This window comes from Taudactylus pleione, unplaced genomic scaffold (assembly GCF_031769625.1).
Source record: "Taudactylus pleione unplaced genomic scaffold, aTauple2 ptg000173l, whole genome shotgun sequence".
NCBI lineage: Eukaryota > Metazoa > Chordata > Amphibia > Anura > Myobatrachidae > Taudactylus > Taudactylus pleione.
The window spans coordinates 6,245,578-6,271,418 of NW_028284575.1; the positions used below are offsets into that span (position 1 = coordinate 6,245,578).

At 48.1% G+C, this 25,841-nt stretch overlaps 1 protein-coding gene across 3 annotated transcripts in view; it reads right to left on the reverse strand.

Moving 5' to 3' along the window:
- LOC148521210 (aldehyde oxidase 2-like) overlaps positions 1 to 25,841 on the reverse strand; it is a 130,111-nt gene that overhangs the window by 17,094 nt on the left and 87,176 nt on the right. For all 3 annotated transcript variants that reach the window (XM_088475522.1, XM_088475520.1, XM_088475521.1), the window contains exons 16-23: positions 18,456 to 18,543; positions 13,073 to 13,159; positions 12,533 to 12,724; positions 10,541 to 10,768; positions 5,143 to 5,238; positions 2,791 to 2,919; positions 1,155 to 1,229; positions 988 to 1,040 (exon numbers count right to left, since the gene is read on the reverse strand). In XM_088475522.1, coding sequence (XP_088331648.1) covers positions 988 to 1,040; positions 1,155 to 1,229; positions 2,791 to 2,919; positions 5,143 to 5,238; positions 10,541 to 10,768; positions 12,533 to 12,724; positions 13,073 to 13,159; positions 18,456 to 18,543 — 948 coding nt within the window. The remainder of the gene's footprint in view (positions 1 to 987; positions 1,041 to 1,154; positions 1,230 to 2,790; positions 2,920 to 5,142; positions 5,239 to 10,540; positions 10,769 to 12,532; positions 12,725 to 13,072; positions 13,160 to 18,455; positions 18,544 to 25,841) is intronic.

A 25,841-nucleotide genomic window follows, 5' to 3' on the forward strand; every position in this document is an offset into this window, starting at 1 on the left:
AAATTTTTTTTGGCACCCCCCCCTCCCAAGCGGAGGGCTATGGGGTGGCGACCCGGTTCAACCTCACTGGTCACACGCCTCCCGAGCCTGCCCTGTTCACACTGGGCAGTGCTCATTTTCAATGCTACAGAAGTAGCTGTGATCGAGATCTCCAGGACGGCTGATCCCGAAAACCAGCTGCCCCCGCAATCTCTATCACAGCTACTTCTGTTGAATTAAGCTGGCCACACACTAGACCAACTTTCATCCAACCATCCAACTAGTTGATTGGTTGGAATGAAACTCTGGTAAGGTACGAAAGCAAATGACAATCAGCAATTTGCTCCTAAATGCCAGAAAACAGATGAAAATGACGTCAGACAAGTTTGTTAAATGTTTGATTTAAACAATTTGTTCAAACAGTTTTTGTCCATTTTCCGGCGTTTAGAAGCAAATTGCTGATTGTCATTTGCTGTCATACCTTACCAGATTTTCATTCCAACCAATCAACTAGTTGGATGTAAGTTGGTCTAGTGTGTGGCCAGCTTTACTCTGGTGTTTTAGTGACCAACGCTGCTACTCGCAGTGAGTTGGATACATAAATATCGATGATGAATAGGTCCCTATCTATATAAAAATGATCACACCAAGATCTATATCCCAATATTCATTAAAATTGCTCTTTTCCCTGCACCTTTAATTATTACTATGGTCTCTGGATCTTTGTTCATTTTAATCACATTATTTTTTACACCGGCCCAATTCTGAATCGCACGCAAAGTGTACGCAGCAGTGTCTACTGGCGGTCTGCGACTTTATGCAAATGGCCTACAAACTCCTCTAGGGACGGGCTCTGTAGCGGCATTTACATACAGTTGCAGACAGACGGCCGCCTGCCAATAGAAGCAGACACAGACGGGATTGGGTCGATTCACAATCAGCTGTCACCTATTTCTGTTTTCTGATATCACTTTAACCCACAATCGCAGATCTGTGTGGTTCCTTTACCTGTAGTCGCTTGCTGCTGACAGGCAGATTCTGTGGCGGAAAGCTTCTTGTATCTACGTAAAGCAGACAAAAATGGTGTCTTAGATCATGTGCGACACTGACATAACGCACGTCCCAGTCGCCCCCACAGTCTGATCGCCCTTTACACGCATGACCTATGAACTTACACATTCCCTCCACGTAGCTTCTGGGTTCATACTGATGATTGGCTGCAGGCGCTGGAGAAGGGTCTGACACGCTTCCTGCCAAAGGTACAGATTCAAAACAATCACCATCGTTCTAAAATATATTGTCTACAATTCAAGCCGTATTAAGGTCAAAATGTGGCCCAACACGGTACTAACCCCCATGGTCATTATAATTTGGCCGCTCAGGTTATACAGGGCGTGTTTATAAACAGTAAAGAGATCAGTGACGTCAGTGGGCGCCAGGTGTGGCCCATGCGCCCTGTCAGGGAAATCACAGCTTCATGAGGTACAGTAGCTTCACTCACACCCTAATATGGGTACCAGAGTAAGGCAACCCCATAGCTTCCCCCAAACACACAGGGGGGTCCTTCTAATAAAATGAAGACCAGGTTAAACAATGGTGTAACAGTGTTGGCTGTTTTAAGTAAATGGGCAAAGTGTCAACATTACTCTTCCAAAAAGTGTGTTATATGTGGTCAGGAGTCAGCCCAGTGAATTCAGTCATACTGGGGGTATAGCCAACAGCTTTCTGCTGCCTTTGGTTCATTTTAGCAAGGGGTCAATAACACCCCAAAGCACTCAGGACCTCATTCAGAGTCGGTCGTTGCGGCCGCTCGGTCGTACACAGCCGATGTTTGCTAAACTGCGCATGTGTAAAATTCGCAATGCGCGTGCGCAAACTAGCTGTTACGATCGGAAATATTTCTCTCCTTGAACTTGGCCAGGTCGTTAGTTTGAGGGACAGGATGAGGCGTTTGTGGGTGGTAACAGGGGAAGGTGCTTGTGAACGGGGGAGTGGAGATCCGAACGCAGGCGTGTCTGACTATGCAAACAGCATTTTATGGGAATGCATAATTAACAAAGTAGTATCATGGCACACGTGACATGGGAGGTTATTACACTGACTTGATCGTAGTGCTTAAGAGAGAGTATGGTCAACCTTAAGCTCTACGAGCAGCTCCGATGGTCTCGATTAATCCTTATATGCCCGGAGATGACGTGTTTTGCGATCAAGAAGTGGGCGTGTTTTTAGTCTTACAGCCGCATCCCCCCCTTGCTCGTCCAGCTAACGATCCCATCTTAACAATGCAACTTGCGAGTGCATCATTTGCATATCCGGACCCTTTTCCTTTACGACCGTGCGGCCGCAACGACCGACTCTGAATGAGGTCCTCACTGTGGGGTCAATGCTTAGAAGGTAAGTAGAGGCAAACAGCTGTTGTATTGGTCTCCAAAAGTGCTGGGAATTCCCACATACAGCAGACAAAGTACACATCCATCTTCATCTCCTCCCCACACTCTCTCTCCTCCACCCTGCTCACTTCCTCTCATGCTCGCCTCCAAGCTCGCTGTGCCCCCATCCTCTGGAACTCAATCCGTCACCCCCAATCACAGTTTCTCAACCAGTATCCTGATGTCTTCAGGATAGCGGTGTCGGCATTATGCCGGGCATCGAGATTCCAGCGTCAGTATATTGACGCTCGAGATCTCATCCGCCGGCATATTAAATGTATCCCCTGAAAAACACATGTAACACGCAACACACTCCCCAAACAATAGAACGCCGAAGACTGGAAACCCTATTTCTAAATAAAATACTCTAATGATAACTCACCTGTACCGCCATTACATGTACCGTATCGCCACAGGACTGCGCCATGCTATTAGGGTCTGATGCTACAGCGGCACTGGCTTCTCCAATGCGGATATAGGAGATCGGTACTCGTAACTCCCTACTGGCCACCTAGATAAGGGAAATGAAGACACTGGCTGTCAGCGGGTCGGAAAGTTATGATGAGAACACGCTTTGGGCCTGATTCAGAGGCGGACGCTAGTGCTGCTGAGACTGCGTCTTTTTTCGTAGCGCAACTGCGCCTTTATGCTAATTCTGCAGCCAATGGGACTGGTACAGAGGCGCTGTAGTGCTAATTCTCCGCTTGGTGTAAAAGGTTGCACCATCTAACATTGCGCCATGTCCTATGGAGGCGAAGAATATCCATCTGAACATGGGCAAAAAACACGCGGAGAAAGTTGTAGTCACTGACGTGATACATCCTCATCTGGCTAACCACTCTGCCTGTTACTTCCCACTGAAATTGCCTCTCTCTGCGACTACAGTCGTTCTGTGTCCCCTGGCGGAGACCGTTGAGACGCAAAAGCAAGACGACTCGGACGACCTCGCAGCCCTGAGGTCATGGGTTCAATTCCCACTACGGCCCTGACTGTGCAGAGTTTGTATATTCTCCCTGTGCTTGCGTGGGTTTCCTCCGGGTACTCCGGTTTCCTCCCCCACTCCAAAAATATACTGGTAAGTTAATTGGCTCCCAACAAAATTAACCCTAGTGTGCATGTGGTAGGGAATATAGGCCCTCATTCAGAGCCGTATGCTCTGAGCAGAGCGCACGCTCTGAATGAGGGCCGGGCTCCATTTTCATGGAGCGTCCTCCTGGACGCTCGTATAGCTGTGGGTCACCACCCACAGGCTATACGAGCGTGCTTTTTGATGGCCGCGATGGTCGAGACCATCGCGACCATCGAAATTGCGAGCCGGAGCCTGCGGTTGAGGTTTTCAACCGCAAGCTCCGGAGTGATTTTGGCTCTATCAGAGCCAAAATCACTCCCACTGACATCACTGACATCACTAGTGATGTCAGTGGGCCGGCTTCTGACGGGAGGCGTTCCCGTGGGAACGCCCCCGTCAGGGAGGCATGCCCCCGGCACGCCCACCAAAGGGGGCGTGCTGTCAATCAACATTGACAGCACGCCCCCTTTGATCGGACACAACGAGCGAAGGACTTTCCTTCGCTCGTCGCATCTGGCGCATGCGCACGACGGAGCTCCCTCCGTCGTGCGCATGCTCAGTGCATAACATCGACCCACTTGCAAGCGGACAGCCGCTCGCGAGTGGGTCTGAATCAGGCCCATAGATTGTTAGCTCCACTGGGGCAGGGACTTATGTGAATGGCCAAATATCCTCTGTAAAGCGCTGCAGAATATATGTGTTTTGTATAAATAACTGGTAATAAATAAAATAAAATATATGATGTGTCAGCCATTTATTGTTCCGATACTTACTACTTATGCATTTTGCCACCAGGTGGCGATGTGGAGATAGAAGTACAGCCATATACAGTATAATATAATTAGTGCTTCTATCTTTCATCAATATGGCCCTAATTAACATAATAATATTAGTGTCCGCATCATTTTAAATGTTATTTTATACATTATTGTCCCCAATAATGAAATATTTCAATAATAGTGGCTCATTGATGTTTTTATTATTTTGGGAGGGGGCCCTAAATTGAGCATTCATTAGTGGCGCAGTAATATATGTTGACTGTAGCTCTTTAATATGTTCTGTCCGGCAGATGGCTCAGAATGCATGTACTATAGTTTGTGCAATCTCTTTGGCCAGAGCCATTTTCTGGCCAGCTTGTCCTTTCTTACCCGACACAAATCACTGAAACTCGCCATTGAATCATAATAATCCTCAAAATCAAATATTGCATCCGGCGACTTTGAATGGAAATGTCACAATGTCGCTGCAATTTCAGGTGAATAATAAAAAAAAGGCAAACCTATTACATTGCCACCCTAAAGGTGCCCACACACATACCGACTTTTCATCCAATTTGGCCGATTCCGACGAATCGTGACGACAGATCATGTAAAAAATGGCCAAATCGTGAGTTTCTACACTTGATCACGATGCCGATGCGCGTCCCCGCTCGTCGTACATCGCATCTTCAGATCTGCCATGCTGTAGGGCAGATTAGCCAATCTGGGATACAATGCACTGGCTGCACGATAGATCTTAAGTCAGATTGGACATTTTTAACTCCAAATCGTGATCACGACTGCCTGGGGAGAGTTCAGGGGAAATCGTGTACATTGGCTGATTGGGAGCAAGTCGGTATGTGTGTGGGCACCTTTAGTATCATGCCATAATCCCAGATCACCTCACCTGCATCATTTTGTTTAGAGTCTCTTGTTCCATGTTGTCCCCAGCAGGTGTCACTAGTACCCATCCATCCTTATATATATGAACCAGCACAGAGGCCTATAAAGTGAGATGAGAGCAATCACAACGGTGAGCAATGATTATTAATCTGAGGTCATAGAACTGTTGTAGAGAAACATTTTAATGACAGTATTGTGCCCTGCTAACCTGCAGCATTGCAAGAACCATGCTTGTTCTTAGGCATTGCTGTGGGGGCTAAAATGAATAGACAACATGGGGGCACAGCAGTTAGCATTGCTGCCTCACAGCACTGTGACCATGCAAGCAAGATGTTGTCTGTGTATAGTTTGTATGTTCTCCTTGCGTTTGTACGGGTTTCCAGACTGAAGTCCTAAATCATGCTGGTAGGTTAATAGGGTTCTGTAGCCCTGAGTTTAAACTATAAACGGTAACAGAGCAGGGGATTACACAGCAAGGGTAATAATAAATCCATCGTCTAAGTGACGTTTGTCAGACTGATTGAAGGTCGCTGCACCTAAAGTGCATCCAGGAATTGTTACAGAGTGCGGCACTTTGCGCAGCATTAATACAGCACAATGGGGGAGATGTATGAAGCCCTGAAGCGGTATCAGCTCACGTTAGGTGCGCTGATACCGCTTCTCACCGATGTATGGTCGGGGGTCTTGGCGGTAAATAGCGCCCCTGTCATTATCGGCGCTGCTATCTACAAGATAGCAGCGCCGATAGCCTGGGCTATGTACGAACGGTCATAACGCATGATCGTTCGGCCGGCTGTAGCGGTCGTTATCGACAGCTACAGCCTGGCGCTAGCCTATCCCCACAGCAGGGACAGCGCTGTTCCTGCTGCGGCGGCTGCCGGCTCCAGGGCTCCACGCGGGGATCTCGCGATACTTACGGCCGGGACAGAGACACAACGCATCAGCACTAGGCTGATGCGCTGCTGTCTCTAACGGGTAGCGCCGGAGGGGGGAGTTAACGCTCCCCCTCTCCGGGGAATGAGATGTTTATACATCTCACCGGTAGTGCTTCTTGCTTCGCCTCGGTAAAGAGGCGAAGCGGGAAGCGTTCTAGCGGCACAGAGTTTGGGGCACAATCAGAGTCAGGAGCGAATGACGGATTCTGAGTCAGACACAAAGTGGGCACAAGTGCTGCTGGCGTCTGTGGCAGCCAGACTTTCTACCTTATATGAATGCGAGTATCCGGCCAGTATATGACTGAGAGAATGGTTAGGTCTAGAACGAGGTGCTGTAAAGGACCTCTGACGTCACAGCCACGTGACCCGCGCAAAAGGGGGAGGGGCAAGGTTCAGAACAGGGGGCCAACAGTGTCCGCTCGCTTCTCTTGCCACAGGTTTATATTGCCCCTTTTATGCCCACGTGGATAGTAAAACTGGTTGTGGACCGGCCTTGCCGTAGCGGTCACATGGTTGTGACGTCAGAGATCCTTTCTCCAATTTGGACCTAGCAACAACCGTGAGGGGGGGTATCCACCGTCTTCACGTGTATGGTCACACCATCCGCTGTATTTCTGTCTGCAGCCATCATCATTAGCATCGACGCTTACACCCCCCCAGCGCTGATTGCAAATGATCCGTCTGAAATAGGCGTCCAATCTCCGTCTGCACAGCTCAGGGAATTGGTTCAACAGCCGCCATTTGAAATCCCGACAGCGTCATCCATCAGGGGTGGTAAGTATGCTACCCCTCCCCCCCTTAAACCCTAACCCTCCCTTAGTGGTGCCTAACCCTTACCTCCCTCCCTAGTGCCTAAACTTCCCCCAGTGGTGCCTAACCCTAACGTCCCTCCCTTAGTGGTGCCTAAACTTCCCCCAGTGGTGCCTAACTTAAACCTCTCTTCCCGCACCCTAAACCTAACCCTCCCGGGGTGGTGCCTAACCCTATCCACCCTCTCTGTAGCCTAACCCTAATCTTCCCTGAGGGGGGTGCCTTACTCTAAGTCCCCCTGGGGTGCCTAAACTCAACACTCCCCCCCCCCTCTCTCCCCGTGGCTAGACCTAAGAAGCCCCACTTACCTCCGTTTGGGATGCTGGCTGTCAAGATTTTGGCGTGGGGCTAAAGATAGGTGTCAGGATTTCGATGCCTATCTCTTGTCCCTTGTCGGGCTTCCACTGTCGGGATTCCAACGGCCGGCATCCCGGTCGCTGGTAATCTAACTACATCCCTGTCTCAGTTACACCCCTGACACTACCACACTGTTCTGTGCATCTGTACAGTAACCGCCCAGAAACGTCCATTTCAAGGACCAAGGGAAGTGGCCATACACAGATCAAACTGACTGCTCTCATATTCTCCGCAGCGTGGGCGTGCATGGTGCCGTACATGCGCAGCCTGCGATTACTCTCCTCGGCCCATGAGCAGTCTGCTGATAGTAGCGAGTACGCTTTTGGAATTCTGTCTGACTCAGAGCGAGTGACTCAGAGGCAGACGCAGGAAACCATCGGGCGTAAGTGGCTGATGGTTTCCCTCTGTGCCGCACTGTGCATGCGTTCTGGTTGGTACCACACAGATGCAGATTGAAACTGCATGGGCGTGACTGACGCCAGCGGCCATGTTCAGTCGGACATTCTGACGGTGTGGTTAATGGTGCGTTTCTGTACGCACATCTGCGGATTCATGCCGCCGCTGCTGGTGGATGTCTCCGTAGGCCGCCCATCAGCTGTGACATTAGAATAAAGGCGCAGTAGCGGCTGCTATAAGACGCAATAGCGTCCACTTCTGAATCACCCCTAGAATCAGATCCAAAGGGTGCAAATATATGTACCTGCACAAAGCAAGCAAGCGGGTACACATGCATTTTATTTATTTGCATGAAAAAAATATAGTATTCATTTCTTTTGCATGAGGCGCACACATACTAGGTAGCGGGGCACCTGGCACACACATACTGGGTAGCGGGACGCCTGGCACACACATACTGGGTAGCGGGATGCCTGGCACACACATACTGGGTAGCGAGGCAGCTGGCACACACATACTGGGTAGCGGGGCACCTGGCACACACATACTGGGTAGCGGGACCCCTGGCACACACATACTGGGTAGTGGGGGCACCTGGCACACACATACTGGGTAGTGGGGGCACCTGGCACACACATACTGGGTAGCGGGGCACCTGGCACACACATACTGGGTAGCGGGGCACCTGGCACACACATACTGGGTAGTGGGGCACCTGGCACACACATACTGAGTTATTTTCTTTTCATCGCTTCCCATGTTCTGACTGTGGGTGGAGGGAAGGCAGATACACTGACAGATGTCGCCAAGAGGAAAAACAATAATCAAATAATGCAACAATAATTAAGTCCTACAAGTTGTATTTATGGTGCTAACACAGTAGCTGTTACAGGTGTTTCCTTATGTAAGAACATTCCACAAGCGAGAACGGCTCTACTTCCAGTCACTGCAGGACGGGACACGCAGGGGAACGCTGCAGCTGGGCTCTATCTAGATGTTTAATCTAATAAACAGGTATCAATTGCCGGGTGTGATAATCATAAATCAGGTAATAGCTGCCCAGGTGTAGCCTTAGATGTAAGATGCTTTTATGAGGAAATGTGTTTATATGCTGATATGTAGACCAGAGACGCCATCCTGACCCACTTTACCGGGGAGTTATTTGGCTGCTCCAAACCGTAGACCAGGCCGATATACCCTGGATGGGGATGTAGTCGACATCCCGGCGTGCGTGATGCCAATGGTCTTCATACTGGCGCTGAAATCCCGATAAGTCGGGATCCCGGCACCAGAATCCTGACCATCAGCATCCCGAAGGTAAGTATCAGGGTGCAGGGGAAAGGTAGCGTTAGCAAGCGGGGCTAGGCATTAGGGGGAGGGTTAGGCACCGGGGAGAGGGTGTTAGGTTTAGGGTGCGGGGAGCGGAGGGGGAGGTTAGGTTTAGGCACCGGGGAGGGGGTGTTAGGTTTACAGTGGGGGGAGGGGGAGGTTAGGTTTAGGCACCGGGGAGGGAGTGTTAGGTTTAGGGTGCAGGGAGGGGGAGGTTAGTTTTAGGCACTGGGGAGGGGGTGTTAGGTCTAGGCTGTGGGGAGGGGAAGGTTAGGTTTAGGCACCGGGGAGGGGGTGTTAGGTTTAGGGTGTGGGGAGGGGGAGGTTAGGTTTAGGCATGTGTGTTTAGGGGGTGTCGGGATTCTGGCTGTCAGTATCCTGAATCCTGACAGCCGGGATATCATACCCAACCCCCTGGATGAAGTAGGGGTCAGGTTGATATCAGAATTTGTCTTCCCCAGTGGTGCATGCAGTGGGGAGGGGGGGGATTTCTCAGTACCTAGAATCCCCCTCCATGACCACAATCTGATCCCCGACCCCTTGAGGCTTAATGCTGTGATTTGAGGGAGCATCATGTTGACTCCGCCCCTCCCGTGCACCTGCGGATTGTGGCATTATGCTGTACGGAGGCGTTGCCTCATACACACTTGCCGACTTCATTCATTTGGTCTCCGGGAGAAGCCCAGGGGGCAGATTAAGGTGGGCTGTGATGGAGGCTGGGCTGGACTATCTGCGTAGTTAGGCCACACCCTCTTGCGGCAAAATGCAGTAAATTAAGCAAGTATGGCCTAATGATGTGATGTACCTGTCCCCGCACCCAACAAGAGATACAGCATTGCATCTTTCCTTTGAAGGTAAGTGTGGTGCTATGATGTATAAGCTGCCCAATCAGCTTCTAGCTATTATTTATCCTGTACATTCTATAACATAACTAGCAACTCATTGGTTACTATGGGTAACTCCTCATTAGAAGGTTTGATACATCACCCAATTAATACCATTTCATTTAGGTACAAAATATATACAAACTACAGCAACCAATCAGCACTTCGCTCTTCTCTACCTAAAGCATGTTAGATACTGAGAGGAAGTGTCTGATTGGTTACTAGGTTTTAGTGCAAACGCAGCACCGGAATGTAATGTCAGTCTGTGGGCCCTAAAGTCTGGGCTATTCTTTATCATTACAGCTAGACACAAAGTTTATAAATAAGGAATGCGCTTTCATTTAATCATTAGCTAATTGTTCTGAATATTGTAAAGATTTGTAAAAAAATAAACAGACCAATATAGTGTGTACATATCAGCAGCAGAGCCCTAATGAGGGGTCTACGACCGGTGCCGGTGCCCAGGGAGCGAGGTGGCGCGGTCACTAACTTGACGGTACCCGTCCAACCTTTTCTATTTTGCCATGTGGCTATAAAGCCGCAGGGTGCATCCTTAGGATATGCCCAGCAGCCATCTTCCAGGTTGCATGCCCGGGGCACCCAAAGGACCCTCTGGGCAGCTCTGGAACAGCAACACTGGCTGGCGGGTGCTATTACATAAGTCTCCAGAGGAAGAGGAGGGTCTGCTCACCTGATTAAGGGAATCTGCAATGAATCCAACAGGGAACATGGCCGGGATAATGGAGAACCCTCTTTTCTTCCAGGTACATTGCTTATTGCCTTCCTTCGCGGCCGCCCTTCTCCTGTGGTGAGACGACTTCTCCAAACACTCATCCCAGCATCCGATTAAGTTGTTTGCAGCAAACTCCATTGTGAACGGCAATACGCTGTTTTCTTTGTGTAGATTTAAATGTCGGACCTGAAAACCAATCATATTGTAGGATATAACCATACGCCGTCATGGCCTCCGTTAAACTGCGCTGTGTTCATAAATACAGTATGTTTAATGATTTTACATACACGAGGAGAAAATGTAAACGTTTGTACAAAGAAAACTTTTGTGACTATTTTTAGCCTATTCATCATTGAAGACCGAATGGCCTCCGGTGATGAAGTATTGGACTCGCTGCGAGGGATACTTAAATATACAACTCGCAGCGGGGGGAAACATGACATCGGAGCAATTCATCATTGCTTCGGTGAGGGGACAACTGCTCCGAAAAGCAGTTGTCCCTGTGGTAAGTATCGTAGCTACGTTACTTACCAGCTCCCCGTCGTCCCGGCTACACATTCCTGACCTCGGGTCACGCCTGCGCACAGCCGCCGGGGAGGCGGCGGAGGGATCCCTCTTCGCATCCCCGGAACTCCTTCCCATAGGAAGGAGCGGGAATCCGAGAACAAGTGCTGTCTGAAGATGGCGCTTGTTCTCAGCTGCAAACGGTGAAAACTTTCAGTTTGCTGAATACCAGAGGCATCCTATCTGACCCCTGATGATTGGCCCTGTAACTTAAATATGCGGAAACTAGCGTTTTCGCATAGTTACCAGGCCATTTATCGTATGATGAATAGGCCCCTGAAACATGTCATTAAAGGGGACCTAGCCGACCAGCAGCATGCAGCAGGGATGGGTATTTTTGGGATGAACCAATATTCCCGAGAAATGAATACAGTCTATTGGCTAGAAACCAGTTACTTCATTGCTCTACAGTGCCGGATAGAGAGGACAGCAGAGCCGGATAGAGAGGACAGCAGAGCCTACATAAAATACGGAAACACAAAGTAGGCATGTATATAATATAAGTACCAACATGACCAAAAAAAGCTCATGACAACTCACGGAATCGGTATGATTTACCGCCGGACCCATGCCCGACGGTTGGAATCCCGACAGCGCCATCCCGGCAGAGGAGGAAATCCCGATCGTCCAAGGTAAGTATTGTCTAACCTAATTCTACCCCCTAACCCTCCCTTAGGGGTGCCTAACCTAACGTTCCCCCACTAGTGCCTAACCCTAATCCCCCCTCTAAGTGCCTAAACCTAACCCCCCCTTCCCCGCCGCCTGAACTGGAGTCCCCCGGGGGGGTGCCTAACACTAACCCCCCTTCTCTAGCCTAACCTCCCAGGGGGGAACCCTAAGCCTAACCCTCACCCCCGCGGCTATCCGAGCCCGGCGTCCCTTCGATCGGGATGCCGGGCACCGTTCCCCCTGCGTCGGTAAAATGACAGGCGCCTGTCATTTAACCCTCGCCGGGATTAAGCAGTCGGGAAGTCGGCTGTCGGGATTAGGTCCGCCGGCTTCCCGACTGCATACCCAACTCACAGTCACAGACAAGAGGGGCAGGCGCGACTAAACTTACTACTGACTGATGTGCGCCTTGTGCATGAGTGCTCACCTCTAAGTAAACTTAATTAAGAAATAAAGGCATGGAGTCTACAATCTGGAAATAAAAAGGTCAGCTATCGATATTAAACTACTGCCCCCGTCAACGCAGCCCAACATTAACATTTGCGTTGCGGATGGTATGTGTGGGAGGAGGCAATTAGTGTGCGGACTGCGGGTAGAGCGCTCCTAACATCCTAACATGCCTTTCCCTGCCACCAATGCTGCCAATTTGGTTTCGGCCTGGCTGTCCCGTGCCCTTGATATGGATGGCGTGTTATAGTCTTTAGTACAGTGAATTACCTTCTCTGGCGACAGGCCACACCTGTCTGCTACTGCATCCACCCAAATCTCTGCCAGCATCGCCGCCTGGGCAAACCCGTATCCTGCGCAGAACGCCTTGGCTGGTAGATTTGTCCTGCAGGCTGTGACCCTGCACCTGGTATTGGGGATGCTGTAAGCGTTTTGTGCGCTCAGCAAGGACATGGTCAGCACCTAAATTTGACAAAAAGAAATGAAAATAAAATGTCATAGCGTCAAGAAAATAATATAACCGTTAAACGGAATGAAGAGGGCATTTTTCAAATCGTTATTGCAATATTACAATTCCTGGCATCAGCAAAGCTGCAGTGTAGCGTTAAGGACTGCTTCGCTCTTTACATGTATAGAACAGTAATATAATAGTAACATACTATAAATAACATATATATATGTTACAAAACTAAATTCTGCTACTATTTATATCATGGAAAACAAGATGCGCAATGCGAAAACTCACCATTTCACGTTACACAAATGCATAAATATTATTGTAATGAAATAACTCATCTCAAGTCGATTTACCTTGAAGGACTCATCTGGTCTATGCCCAGCATTGCAGTAATAGGTGACATCCAGTGCCACAATTCTGCCGTCATCCATACACCCCACCTACAATAAAGACAACACACGTATAACACAAATATGATTACGGACCATTGCCGAAAGGATCCGTCAGAACGGTGAGAGTAGCAAGACGGCCCAGCTATGTAATATTATTTGCTCTCCAGTGCTGGCTGCACAGATGGGCATGAAGCTTAGATACATACTACACTGATTACACAGATCTGCGATGAAAAAGCTTTTTTAACGAGTTTATGTGATACTTATCACGTTTTTCGGCCAAACGTGTATTTATTAATAAGTAATTTTTTTTCATATTCTTTAAAGTAATCAATGTATTCAGCCTACATTTATTATAGAACAATGGGCCAGATGTATGAAGCTCTGGGAAGTGATAAAGTGCAGAGTGATAAGCGACCAGCCAATCGGCTCCCAACTGTCATTTTTTAAACACAGCCTGTAACATTGACAGTTGGGAGCTGATTGGTTGGTCGTTTATCACTCTGCACTTTATCACTTTCCAGAGCTTCATACATCTGCCCCATTGTCTTAAATTAATTCAGTCGGTAGTATAGAAAATTGCAATTCAGTTCTCGTCATAAAACTTCCCCCCGCCCAGTGCCAGATTAAGGTCCACATGTTTTGGAACTGATTGGATATGCAAGACACAACTGGTTAATATGTGCAGATCTTAAAATGTTATGTATGGTACTTGGCCAGCAACAAGGTTACACTAAATTTCCATGTTTTCTCTGTGAATGGGATAGCAGAGCTAAAAATTTACATTGGCAAAAAACAATTGGCCAGCTCGAAAAAGTTTAGAAATTGGAAAAAATAATGACATCAAATCCAGTTTAGTAGATCCAAATAATGTTTTACTTCTACAGGACTGATCAAACAATTTGTAAAAGCACTGCCTAAAGATGGAGAAACTTTCAAATATCTTTGCACCAAATTCCCTAACCTGTTCGATGCTAAACTGAAGGAAGGCATTTTTACAGGCTCTGGCATTAGAAAGTTAAAAAAAGATGAACATTTCTGGCGCGTAATGAATATTGAGGAACTTTCGGGGTGTGATATCAACATTTTTATGGCAATGTCAAGGATCCAAACTACAAATAAATTGTCAGGGAAATGCTTAATAGTTATAGAAACCATTGCTACAATATGATTTTAAAGGTACATTTTTTTTATACCCATATTGAACATTTCCCGAATAATCTACAATGAAGAACAGGGTGAACGGTTCCACCAAGACATTAAAGATGTAGAAAGAAGATACCAGGGTCGTTGGGACGTCAGCATGATGGCTGACTACTGCTGGATGATACACAGAGACGACACAGAAAAAGCTTATAAGCGAAAAGAGACAAAACGAAGTTTGAAAACCAAAAAAACAAGATATTAACGATTTTTTCAATAATTATGGTTTTGTTTCTATTATTGTTTGATTTTATTGTTATTTTATTATGTAATTAAGACAAAATCACAGTGATATCATCTACACTTCTTCATATTTCACAATAAATATGTCAAAAACTATTAAACTTCTTGTTATTTCTTAAAAATGTATGTAACCCCCTTATAGGTAAATGTGATGTAATTTTTTTTAATATACTATTTATTGATGTACACAGGAGTATAATTAAGAAATATAAAAGTATTATTAAAAAAGCTTTCAATACCTTAAATTTTGCAGAACTGTGTTATCAGTCAAGAATAGCACAAAAATTTCTATATGGATTGCTTTATCCATGCTACTCTCCACGTGTCATAGATCTAAAGCACAGGTTCTCAAATTCGGTCTTCAGGACCCTCAACAGTGCATGTTTTCCAGATCTCCTCACAGAATAACAAGTGAAATAATTAGCTCCACCAGAGGAACTTTTAAAATGTGTCACTGAGTAATGAATACACCTGTGCACCTGCTGGGTGACCTGGAAAATGTGTCACTGAGTAATGAATACACCTGTGCACCTGCTGGGTGACCTGGAAAATGTGTCTGAGTAATGAATACACCTGTGCACCTGCTGGGTGACCTGGAAAATGTGTCACTGAGTAATGAATACACCTGCGCACCTGCTGAGTGACCTGGAAAATGTGTCACTGAGTAATGAATACACCTGTGCACCTGCTGGGTGACCTGGAAAATGTGTCTGAGTAATGAATACACCTGTGCACCTGCTGGGTGACCTGGAAAATGTGTCACTGAGTAAAGAATACACCTGTGCACATGCTGGGTGACCTGGAAAATGTGTCACTGAGTAATGAATACACCTGTGCACCTGCTGGGTGACCTGGAAAATGTGTCACTGAGTAATGAATACACCTGTGCACCTGCTGGGTGACCTGGAAAATGTGTCACTGAGTAATGAATACACCTGTGCACCTGCTGGGTGACCTGGAAAATGTGTCACTGAGTAATGAATACACCTGTGCACCTGCTGGGTGACCTGGAAAATGTGTCACTGAGTAATGAATACACCTGTGCACCTGCTGGGTGACCTGGAAAATGTGTCACTGAGTAATGAATACACCTGTGCACCTGCTGGGTGACCTGGAAAATGTGTCACTGAGTAATGAATACACCTGTGCACCTGCTGGGTGACCTGGAAAATGTGTCACTGAGTAAAGAATACACCTGTGCACCTGCTGGGTGACCTGGAAAATGTGTCTGAGTAATGAATACACCTGCGCACCTGCTGGGTGACCTGGAAAATGTGTCACTGAGTAAAGAATACACCTGTGCACCTTCTGGGTGACCTGGAAAATGTGTCACTGAGTAATGAATACACCTGTGCACCTGCTGGGTGACCTGGAAAATGTGTCACTGAGTAATGAATACACCTGTGCACCTGCTGGGTGACCTGGAAAATGTGTCACTGAGTAATGAATACACCTGTGCACCTGCTGGGTGACCTGGAAAATGTGTCACTGAGTAATGAATACACCTGTGCACCTGCTGGGTGACCTGGAAAATGTGTCACTGAGTAAAGAATACACCTGTGCACATGCTGGGTGACCTGGAAAATGTGTCACTGAGTAATGAATACACCTGTGCACCTGCTGGGTGACCTGGAAAATGTGTCACTGAGTAATGAATACACCTGTGCACCTGCTGGGTGACCTGGAAAATGTGTCACTGAGTAATGAATACACCTGTGCACCTGCTGGGTGACCTGGAAAATGTGTCACTGAGTAATGAATACACCTGTGCACCTGCTGGGTGACCTGGAAAATGTGTCACTGAGTAATGAATACACCTGTGCACCTGCTGGGTGACCTGGAAAATGTGTCACTGAGTAAAGAATACACCCGTGCACCTGCTGGGTGACCTGGAAAATGTGTCACTGAGTAATGAATACACCCGTGCACCTGCTGGGTGACCTGGAAAATGTGTCACTGAGTAATGAATACACCCGTGCACCTGCTGGGTGACCTGGAAAATGTGTCACTGAGTAATGAATACACCTGTGCACCTGCTGGGTGACCTGGAAAATGTGTCACTGAGTAATGAATACACCTGTGCGCCTGCTGGGTGATCAGGAAAATGTGTACTGTGTATTGTCCTGAGGACAGAGTTTGAGAAACCTCTGATCTAAAGTAACTTATGTGTAATGAGCTCCTTGTGCAGGCAGGGGCGTATTTAATGAGGGTGTAGAGTGTACAGTGCACACAAGACCCTGGGTTAAGGGGGGCCCACTACACATACACTCTACCCCAGCACAAGGTCAAATCGGGCACCGGCCATATTTCTGCAGATTTTACTTCAAATATGCTGCATGAAGAGGATAGCAATGACTAAAGGCTACTGCACATGTGCGTGTCTCCGGGAACATGCCGCCATTTTCCCGGTGATTTCTGCAGTGACGACGCTGGACTCCAGACATGTGAGTATATTGAATGGGTGCAGGGATGTGCACACCCAGCACCCATAATAGATAAACCAGAGTGATGATGACTAGTAGCATACAAAGCGTAGGTATAGGGTTTGGGCACTAGGGAAGATGCTTACAACTCTCCATTTGGGCCAGGGGTGTCTTATAAGGGGAGGGGCCCTGTGTAGAGTGCCTGAGTGGGGCCCTACCTTGTGCCAGCGCTAGAGCACGGTAGACTGTAGTGTCAGCGCCATTTTCCCATTGATTTCTTTATTGCACGAATCACTGGGAAAATGGCGCAGAGTCCATTTTCCTAGAGGCTTCTTATGAGGAGCAGACAGTTATTGCACAGGGTAGGTATATTATTGAATGGGTGCTGGGTGTGCCGTAAGGGGCGACTGACGCGACTGGCCGGCCACCGGAGCATTAGTAGACTCCGGGCACTAGAGTGTGCCCGGAGTCTACTGCGCATGCGCAGAACGCTGAAAAAATGACCGCGGTGGCCATTTTTCCGATGTTCTGAGCAGCAGTGACACCCGACGTGGGACCTCGGACAGGTAAGTTTAAAAAAAAATTTGGGTGCGGTGCAGGGCCCCCCTGGACCCGGGGGCCCGTGTGCCCCGCACACATTGCACCCATTATAGATACGCCACTGTCCTGCACCTATTATAGACACTTTACTGACAGTGATTATAGACAATTTTTGTCTGTGCACATAGGGCCTCATTCAGAGCCGGTCGCACAGAGCGTGCGGTTGGTCTGAATGAGGGGAGGACGTCTTGAATTTTCAAGACGTCCTCCTTTGCGGTGGTAAGGCTGTGGGTTAACACCCACAGCCTTACGACCGCCTAAGGTGATGGTTGCGATGGTCAAGACCATAGCGACCATCGGGGCTTACGACGAGACCCTAGGGTAGGGTCTCCCTTCTCGTAAGCCCCGGAGAGCTTTCGGCTCTGTCTGAGCCGGAAGCTCTCCACTGACATCACTAGTGATGTCAGTGGGGCCTCCCCCAAACGGTAGGCGTTCCCATGGGAACGCCCCCGTTTGGGCTGCCACCCCCCCCGGCCCGCCTTCCAAACGGGGCGAGCTGTCAATCAACATCGACAGCTCGCCCCCTTTGGATCGAGACCCGCTATGACCGGCACTGTCGGTCGTAGCGGGTCTCACGCATGCGCACGACGGCGCCAGCGCCGTCGTGCGCATGCTCTGCGGGGGGCCATCGACCCGGTCCGAACGCATCGGCGCTAACGACCGGGTCTGAATGACCCCCATAATGTGGGAGAACACATCCTCCTGCAGTAACTCAGCACCAGGACCCCTGTGTCTCATCAGTGGGATCACGGGCTCATACGCTGAGCTTCTCTCTAGCTTCCCTTTGCTCCATCACCACAAGCAATCCTGCTATTAGAATGTGTGTTATATACTGAAATATACAGAATAAAGCTAAGTCTGTGCGTAGGACTTACCTTGTACTTCCCGTAGAACGCCGGCTGATGCCTCAGCACCGGTGGTTTTATCCTGTTCTCTACCACTGAGCTCACGGCTTCTCCGGTTCTGCAATACAAACACTTTTATGTCAGACAAGCTCGGCAAAATCCATGTTATACTACTGGCAACCATAGAAAGTCTCATCTTGGATATGATTTATACTACTATAGCCTGTAGGCGCGTATACATCAGCGCTCGCCATCTGCCGGGCACATCCATTTTATGCAGGACACGGTATGCTCTGTACCGCACCTATTTTCTGTTCCTTTCATTAAACTCATTATCCCTTTTTTTTATACAGCCCGTCATCCAGAGGCATAAAGAAAAAAAAGAGAATATTTAAAAAACAACAAAGTTTCTATAATATCTTCAACTGATTACCGGTAACTGCAATGACATTTAATAGATTATAGACAAATATGAGAGTATACTAATTTCCTGGGCCCGGGCTTGATGGAGGGGCCCATCACCCACCCAGCCAGCTCAAAATAGGGGCATTGACAAAACCTCTGCTTATTTAAAACAGACCTATGGTATATGTGTATATAGCAGGAATCGGTATGATTTACCGCTGGACCCATGCCCGGCGGTTGGAATCCCGATAGCGGCATCCCGGCAGAGGAGGAAATCATAATCGCCAAAGGTAAGTATATACTAACCTATTTCTACCCCCTAACCCTCCCTTAGGGGTGCCTAACCCTAACCTCCCCCCCCCCCAGTGCCTAACCCTAATCCCCCCTCTAAGTGCCTAAACCTAACCCCCCCCTTCCCCGCCGCCTAAACCTAAGTCCCCCGGGGGGGCGCCTAACCCTAAGTCCACCCCGGGGGTGCCTAACGCTACCCCCCCTTCCCCTAGCCTAAACCTAACCTCCAGGAGGGGTGCCTAACCCTAAGTCCCCCCCGGGAACCCTTAACCTAACCCACCCCCCCCTCGTCTATCCGCGCCCGGCGTCCCTTCGATCGGGATGCCGGGCGTCGGGCTCCCGGCGTATGTCTAATGACAGGTGTCTGCCTGTCTTTAGACCCTTGCCGGGATATGACAGTCGGGAGGCTGGCTGTCGAGATTAGGTCTGCCGGCTTCCCGGCTGCATACCATATAACCAGAGGCGTCACCAGGGTTGGTGTCACCCGGTGCTAGAACTCATGGTGACACCCCCCCCCCCCCCTCCACCAAAAAAAAATAAAAACCTATATATCAGAAAAAAAAAACGCACACAAGCCTGGTTCAAATTTTCATTGGGTGCTGAAGTCACATAAGGATTCAATAGACATAGATATCATACAAAACATTTAAGATACAGACCAGCACACCACCATAAGTTGCAATAAATATATATTTAACTGTCCATAATAAAGTGAATTAGCATATTTAGCAGCAAATGTATACAGAACATATTTGTAAATAGGCATGTTACTTATCGAGTATAACAAAGCAGCCATATCAGTCAAAGCAGCCATTTGCTGGGGGAGGGGCGATAGCCTGCCCAAAAGTGACTTATCTGGCTACCAGTCACCATCATATCATGCCGACAAATATCGACCAAGACGGTTGACATGGCTCCTTTGTTATACTCGATAAGTAACATGCCTATTTACAAATACGTTCTGTATACACTTGCTGCTAAATATGCTAATGTACTTTATTATGGACATTTAAATACAGTATATATTTTTTGCAACTTATGGCGGTGTGCTGGTCTGTATCTTACATTTTTTTGTATGATTGAGAGATATATATATATATATATATATTAGGGGTGTGCACCGGCCACTTTTCGTGTTTTGTGTTTTGGTTTTGGATCTGGATCTTTCTTCGTGTTTTGGATCTGGATTGGTTTTGCCAAAACCACCCTTCCGTGTTTTGGGTTCTGGGTTTTGTGTTTTGGATCTGTATTTTTTTTTTAAAAAGCATAAAAACAGCTAAAATCACAGAATTTGTTGGTTTCTCTGCTCCTATGCTATTATTAACCTCAATAACCTTAATTTCCACTCATTTCCAGTCTATTCTGAACACCTCACACCTCACAATAGTGTTTTCATGTCCAAAAGGTTGCACCGAGGTAGCTGGATGACTATGCTAAGCGACACGAGTGGGCGGCACAAACACGTGACCCATCTAGGAGTGACACTGCAGTGGCAGACAGGATGGCAGTTAGAAAAACTAGGCCCCAAACTGTACATAATGCAAAGAAAAAAAAGAAGTGCAAGATGGAATTGTCCTTGGGCCCTCCCACCCACCCTTATGTTGTATAAACAGGACATGCACACTTTAACAAATCAATCATTTCAGCGCCAGGGTCTGCCACACAACTGTGGCTGAAATGATTGGTTCGTTTGGGCCCCCACAAAACAAGCTGGCAATTAATGTGTCCCTGCACAAACTGGCTCTACGGAGGCAAGATGTCATCCTCATCCACCGATTCCTCACCCTCTTCAGTGTGTACATCCTCATCCTCACAAAGTATTAACTCGTCCCCACTTGAATCCACCACCACAGGTCCCTCTGTACCTTCTGGAGGCTGGTCTCCCTGGAAGAGCTGATAATTCATTTTGATGAACATCATCTTCTCCACATTCTGTGGAAGCAACCTCCTACGCCTTTCGCTGACAAGGTTCCCGGCTGCACTAAACACTCTTTCGGAGTACACACTGGAGGGGGGGCAACTCAGGTAAAATAGAGCCAGCTTGTACAGGGGCCTCCAAATTGCCTCTTTTTCCTGCCAGTACAGGTATGGACTGTCTGACATGCCTACTTGGATGCTGTCACCGATGTAATCCTCCACCATTCTGTCAATGGTGACAGTATCATATGCAGTGACAGTAGACATGTCAGAAATTGTTGCCAGGTCCTTCAGTCCGGACCAGATGTCCAAACTTGGTCCTGCCTGCCCTGCATCACCGCCAGCGGGTTGCTTAGGATACCTAAGTTTTTTCCTGGCAGCCCCAGTTGCGGGAGAAAATGAAGAAGGAGCCGTTGACGTGTCACGTTCCGCTTCAGCTGACAGTGTGTTCACCAGCAGGTCTTTGCACCTCTGCAGGCTTGTGTCGGCCGGAAAGAGAGACACCACATAGGCTTTAAACCTAGGATCAAGCACGGTGGCCAAAATGTAGTGGTCTGATTTCAACAGATTGACCACCCTGGAATCCTGGCAAAGCGAATGAAGGGCTTCATCCACAAGTCCCACATGCCGAGCGGAATCGCTCCGTCTTAGCTCCTCCTTCACTTTCTCCAGCTGCTTCTGCAAAAGCCTGATGAGGGGAATGACCTGACTCAAGCTGGCTGTGTCTGAACTGACTTCACGTGTGGCAAGTTCGAAGGGCTGGAGAACCTTGCACAACACGGAAATCATTCTCCACTGCGCTTGAGTCAGGTGCATACCCCCTCCTTTGCCTATGTCATAGGTGGATGTATAGGCTTGTATGGCCTTTTGCTGCTCCTCCATCCTCTGAAGCATATAGAGGGTTGAGTTCCACCGCGTCACAACCTCTTGCTTCAGGTGATGGCGGGGCAGGTTCAAGAGTGTTTGCTGGCGCTCCAGTCTTCGGCACGCAGTCGCTGAATGGCGAAAGTGGCCAGAAATTTTTCGGGCCACCCAAAGCGTCTCCTGCACGCCCCTGTCGCTTTTCAGAAAATTCTGCACCACCAAGTTTATTGTGTGAGCAAAACATGGGACGTGCTGGAATTTGCCCAGATGTAATGCCCGCACAATATTGGTGGCGTTGTCAGATATCACAAATCCCCAGGAGAGTCTAAGTGGGGTAAGCCACTGGGCGATGATTTCCCTCAGTTTCTCTAAGAGGTTGTCGGCGGTGTGCCTCTTACTGAAACCGGTGATACACAGCGTAGCCTGCCTTGTAACGAGCTGGCGTTTCTGAGATGCTGCTACTGGTGACGCTGCTGCTGTTGCTGCGTAAGGTGATACATCTACCCAGTGGGCTGTCACAGTCATATAGTCCTTAGTCTGCCCTGTTCCACTTGTCCACATGTCCGTGGTTAAGTGGACATTGTGTACAACGGCATTTTTCAGGACACTGAGGACACTTTTTCTGACGTTTCTGTACAGTCTCGGTATCGCCTGCCTAGTGAAGTGGAATCTAGACGGGATTTGGAACCGGGGACACACTACCTCCATCAATTGTCTAAATCCCACTGCACTAATGGCGGATACCGGATGCACGTCTAACACCAACATAGCAGTCAAGGCCTCAGTTATACGTTTTGCTTCAGGATGACTGCTGTCGTACTTCATCCTCCTCGCTAAGGACTGTTGGAGGGTCAATTGTTTAGTAAAAGTAGTGGTGTTCCTACTTCCTCTCTGGGATGATGAACGACTCCCAGCAGCAGCAACAGCAGCAGCGGCAGCAGTAGGCGTAGCAATGCAGGATCCTCCAGAGGAATCCCGGATAGGAGAGTCAGTCATGCCAGTGACATGGCCTGCAGGACTACGGAGGAAATTGACGAGGAGGGAGTTGACGGTGTGGTTTGCAGGCGCTTGGATACAACAGGACAACGGGATTTAGGTGTCCCTGGACTGCTTACGGTCTTAGCCAAAGTTTCTGAACTTGACAGTAACTTTTTATGAACGCGCTGCAGGTGCCGTATAAGGGAGGATGTTCCTAGGTGGTTGACGTCCCTACCCCTACTTATTTCACCTTTACATATGGTACATATGGCAAGACAGTTGTTGTCCGGATTTGGATAGAAATATTGCCAGACCAAAGAGGTGGAATGTTTGGTCTTCTGCCCAGGCATGACCGTGATGGGCTTTTTCATCCCACGGACAACAACTGTCTCCCCCGAAGCCTGATTTAAACAAACCACATCACCATCAGAATCCTCCTCGCCAACTTCCTCCTCAGCGCCAGCTACACCAGTATCCTCATCCTGTTGTACTTCAACAGTGACATCTTCAATTTGCATATCAGCAAGTGGACTGTGGGTGCTCCTTTCAGCACTTGCAGGGGGCGTGCAAATGGTGGAAAGAGCCACCTCTTCCCATCCAGTGCTGGGAAGGTCAGGCATCGCAACCACCACCACACTTGGACTCTCCTTGGGGATTTGTGATATCTTCTTAGAAAGCACAGTTCTTCGCTGTGCTTTTGCCAGCTTAACTCTTTTGATTTTTTTAGTGGGAGGAGGGCTTCCATCGTCATGTGAAGCTGAACCACTAGTCATGAACATACTAGGGATCGACCTTAGCCGTTCCTTGCCACTCCGTGTCGTAAATGGCATATTGGCAAGTTTACGTTTCTCTTCAGCTGATTTAAATGTCTTTTTCAAGGTCATTTTCCTGAACTTTGCCATTTGGGATTGTATGTGCCCTCTACTATGACATTGGTCATCGGCCTTGGCAGACGACGTTGATGGCATGTTATCGTCTATGTCATGACTAGTGGCAGCAGCTTCAGCACTAGGAGGAAGTGGTTCTTGATCTTTCTCTATTTTATTTTTATCGGAGAAAGTTTGGTCCTCCATTTATGTTATATCGATTTGATATATACGTGCGGCTAAACACAGAAAATAATTTTTTTTTTGGTTTGGACTGGAGTGTACTTTGGGGGTTACAGCACCCTTTAACGGTCAAGCCAGCCGGCCCTTATGACACAGGCGCACGCTTGGCACTACTTTGTTGATGCACGTGCGGCTACTGCGCACACAATTCACAAACACAGAAAATAATTTTTTTTTGGTTTGGACTGGAGTGTACTTTTGGGGGTTACAGCACCCTTTAACGGTCAAGCCAGCCGGCCCTTTACTTATGACACAGGCGCACGCTTGGCACTACTTTGTTGATGCACGTGCGGCTACTGCGCACACAATTCACAAACACAGAAAATAATTTTTTTTTTGGTTTGGACTGGAGTGTACTTTCGGGGGTTACAGCACCCTTAACGGTCAAGCCAGCCGGCCCTTTACTTATGACACAGGCGCACGCTTGGCACTACTTTGTTGATGCACGTGCGGCTACTGCGCACACAATTCACAAACACAGAAAATAATTTTTTTTTTGGTTTGGACTGGAGTGTACTTTCGGGGGTTACAGCACCCTTAACGGTCAAGCCAGCCGGCCCTTTACTTATGACACAGGCGCACGCTTGGCACTACTTTGTTGATGCACGTGCGGCTACTGCGCACACAATTCACAAACACAGAAAATAATTTTTTTTTTGGTTTGGACTGGAGTGTACTTTCGGGGGTTACAGCACCCTTAACGGTCAAGCCAGCCGGCCCTTTACTTATGACACAGGCGCACGCTTGGCACTACTTTGTTGATGCACGTGCGGCTACTGCGCACACAATTCACAAACACAGAAAATAAATTTTTTTTTGGTTTGGACTGGAGTGTACTTTCGGGGGTTACAGCACCCTTAACGGTCAAGCCAGCCGGCCCTTTACTTATGACACAGGCGCACGCTTGGCACTACTTTGTTGATGCACGTGCGACTACTGCGCACACAATTCACAAACACAGAAAATAATTTTTTTTTTGGTTTGGACTGGAGTGTACTTTCGGGGGTTACAGCACCCTTAACGGTCAAGCCAGCCGGCCCTTTACTTATGACACAGGCGCACGCTTGGCACTACTTTGTTGATGCACGTGCGGCTACTGCGCACACAATTCACAAACACAGAAAATAATTTTTTTTTGGTTTGGACTGGAGTGTACTTTCGGGGGTTACAGCACCCTTTAACGGTCAAGCCAGCCGGCCCTTTACTTATGACACAGGCGCACGCTTGGCACTACTTTGTTGATGCACGTGCGGCTACTGCGCACACAATTCACAAACACAGAAAATAATTTTTTTTTTGGTTTGGACTGGAGTGTACTTTGGGGGTTACAGCACCCTTTAACGGTCAAGCCAGCCGGCCCTTTACTTATGACACAGGCGCACGCTTGGCACTACTTTGTTGATGCACGTGCGGCTACTGCGCACACAATTCACAAACACAGAAAATAATTTTTTTTTTGGTTTGGACTGGAGTGTACTTTCGGGGGTTACAGCACCCTTAACGGTCAAGCCAGCCGGCCCTTTACTTATGACACAGGTGCACGCTTGGCACTACTTTGTTGATGCACGTGCGGCTACTGCGCACACAATTCACAAACACAGAAAATAATTTTTTCTTTGGTTTGGACTGGAGTGTACTTTCGGGGGTTACAGTACCCTTAACGGTCAAGCCAGCCGGCCCTTTACTTATGACACAGGCGCACGCTTGGCACTACTTTGTTGATGCACGTGCGGCTACTGCGCACACAATTCACAAACACAGAAAATAATTTTTTTTTGGTTTGGACTGGAGTGTACTTTCGGGGGTTACAGCACCCTTTAACGGTCAAGCCAGCCGGCCCTTTACTTATGAC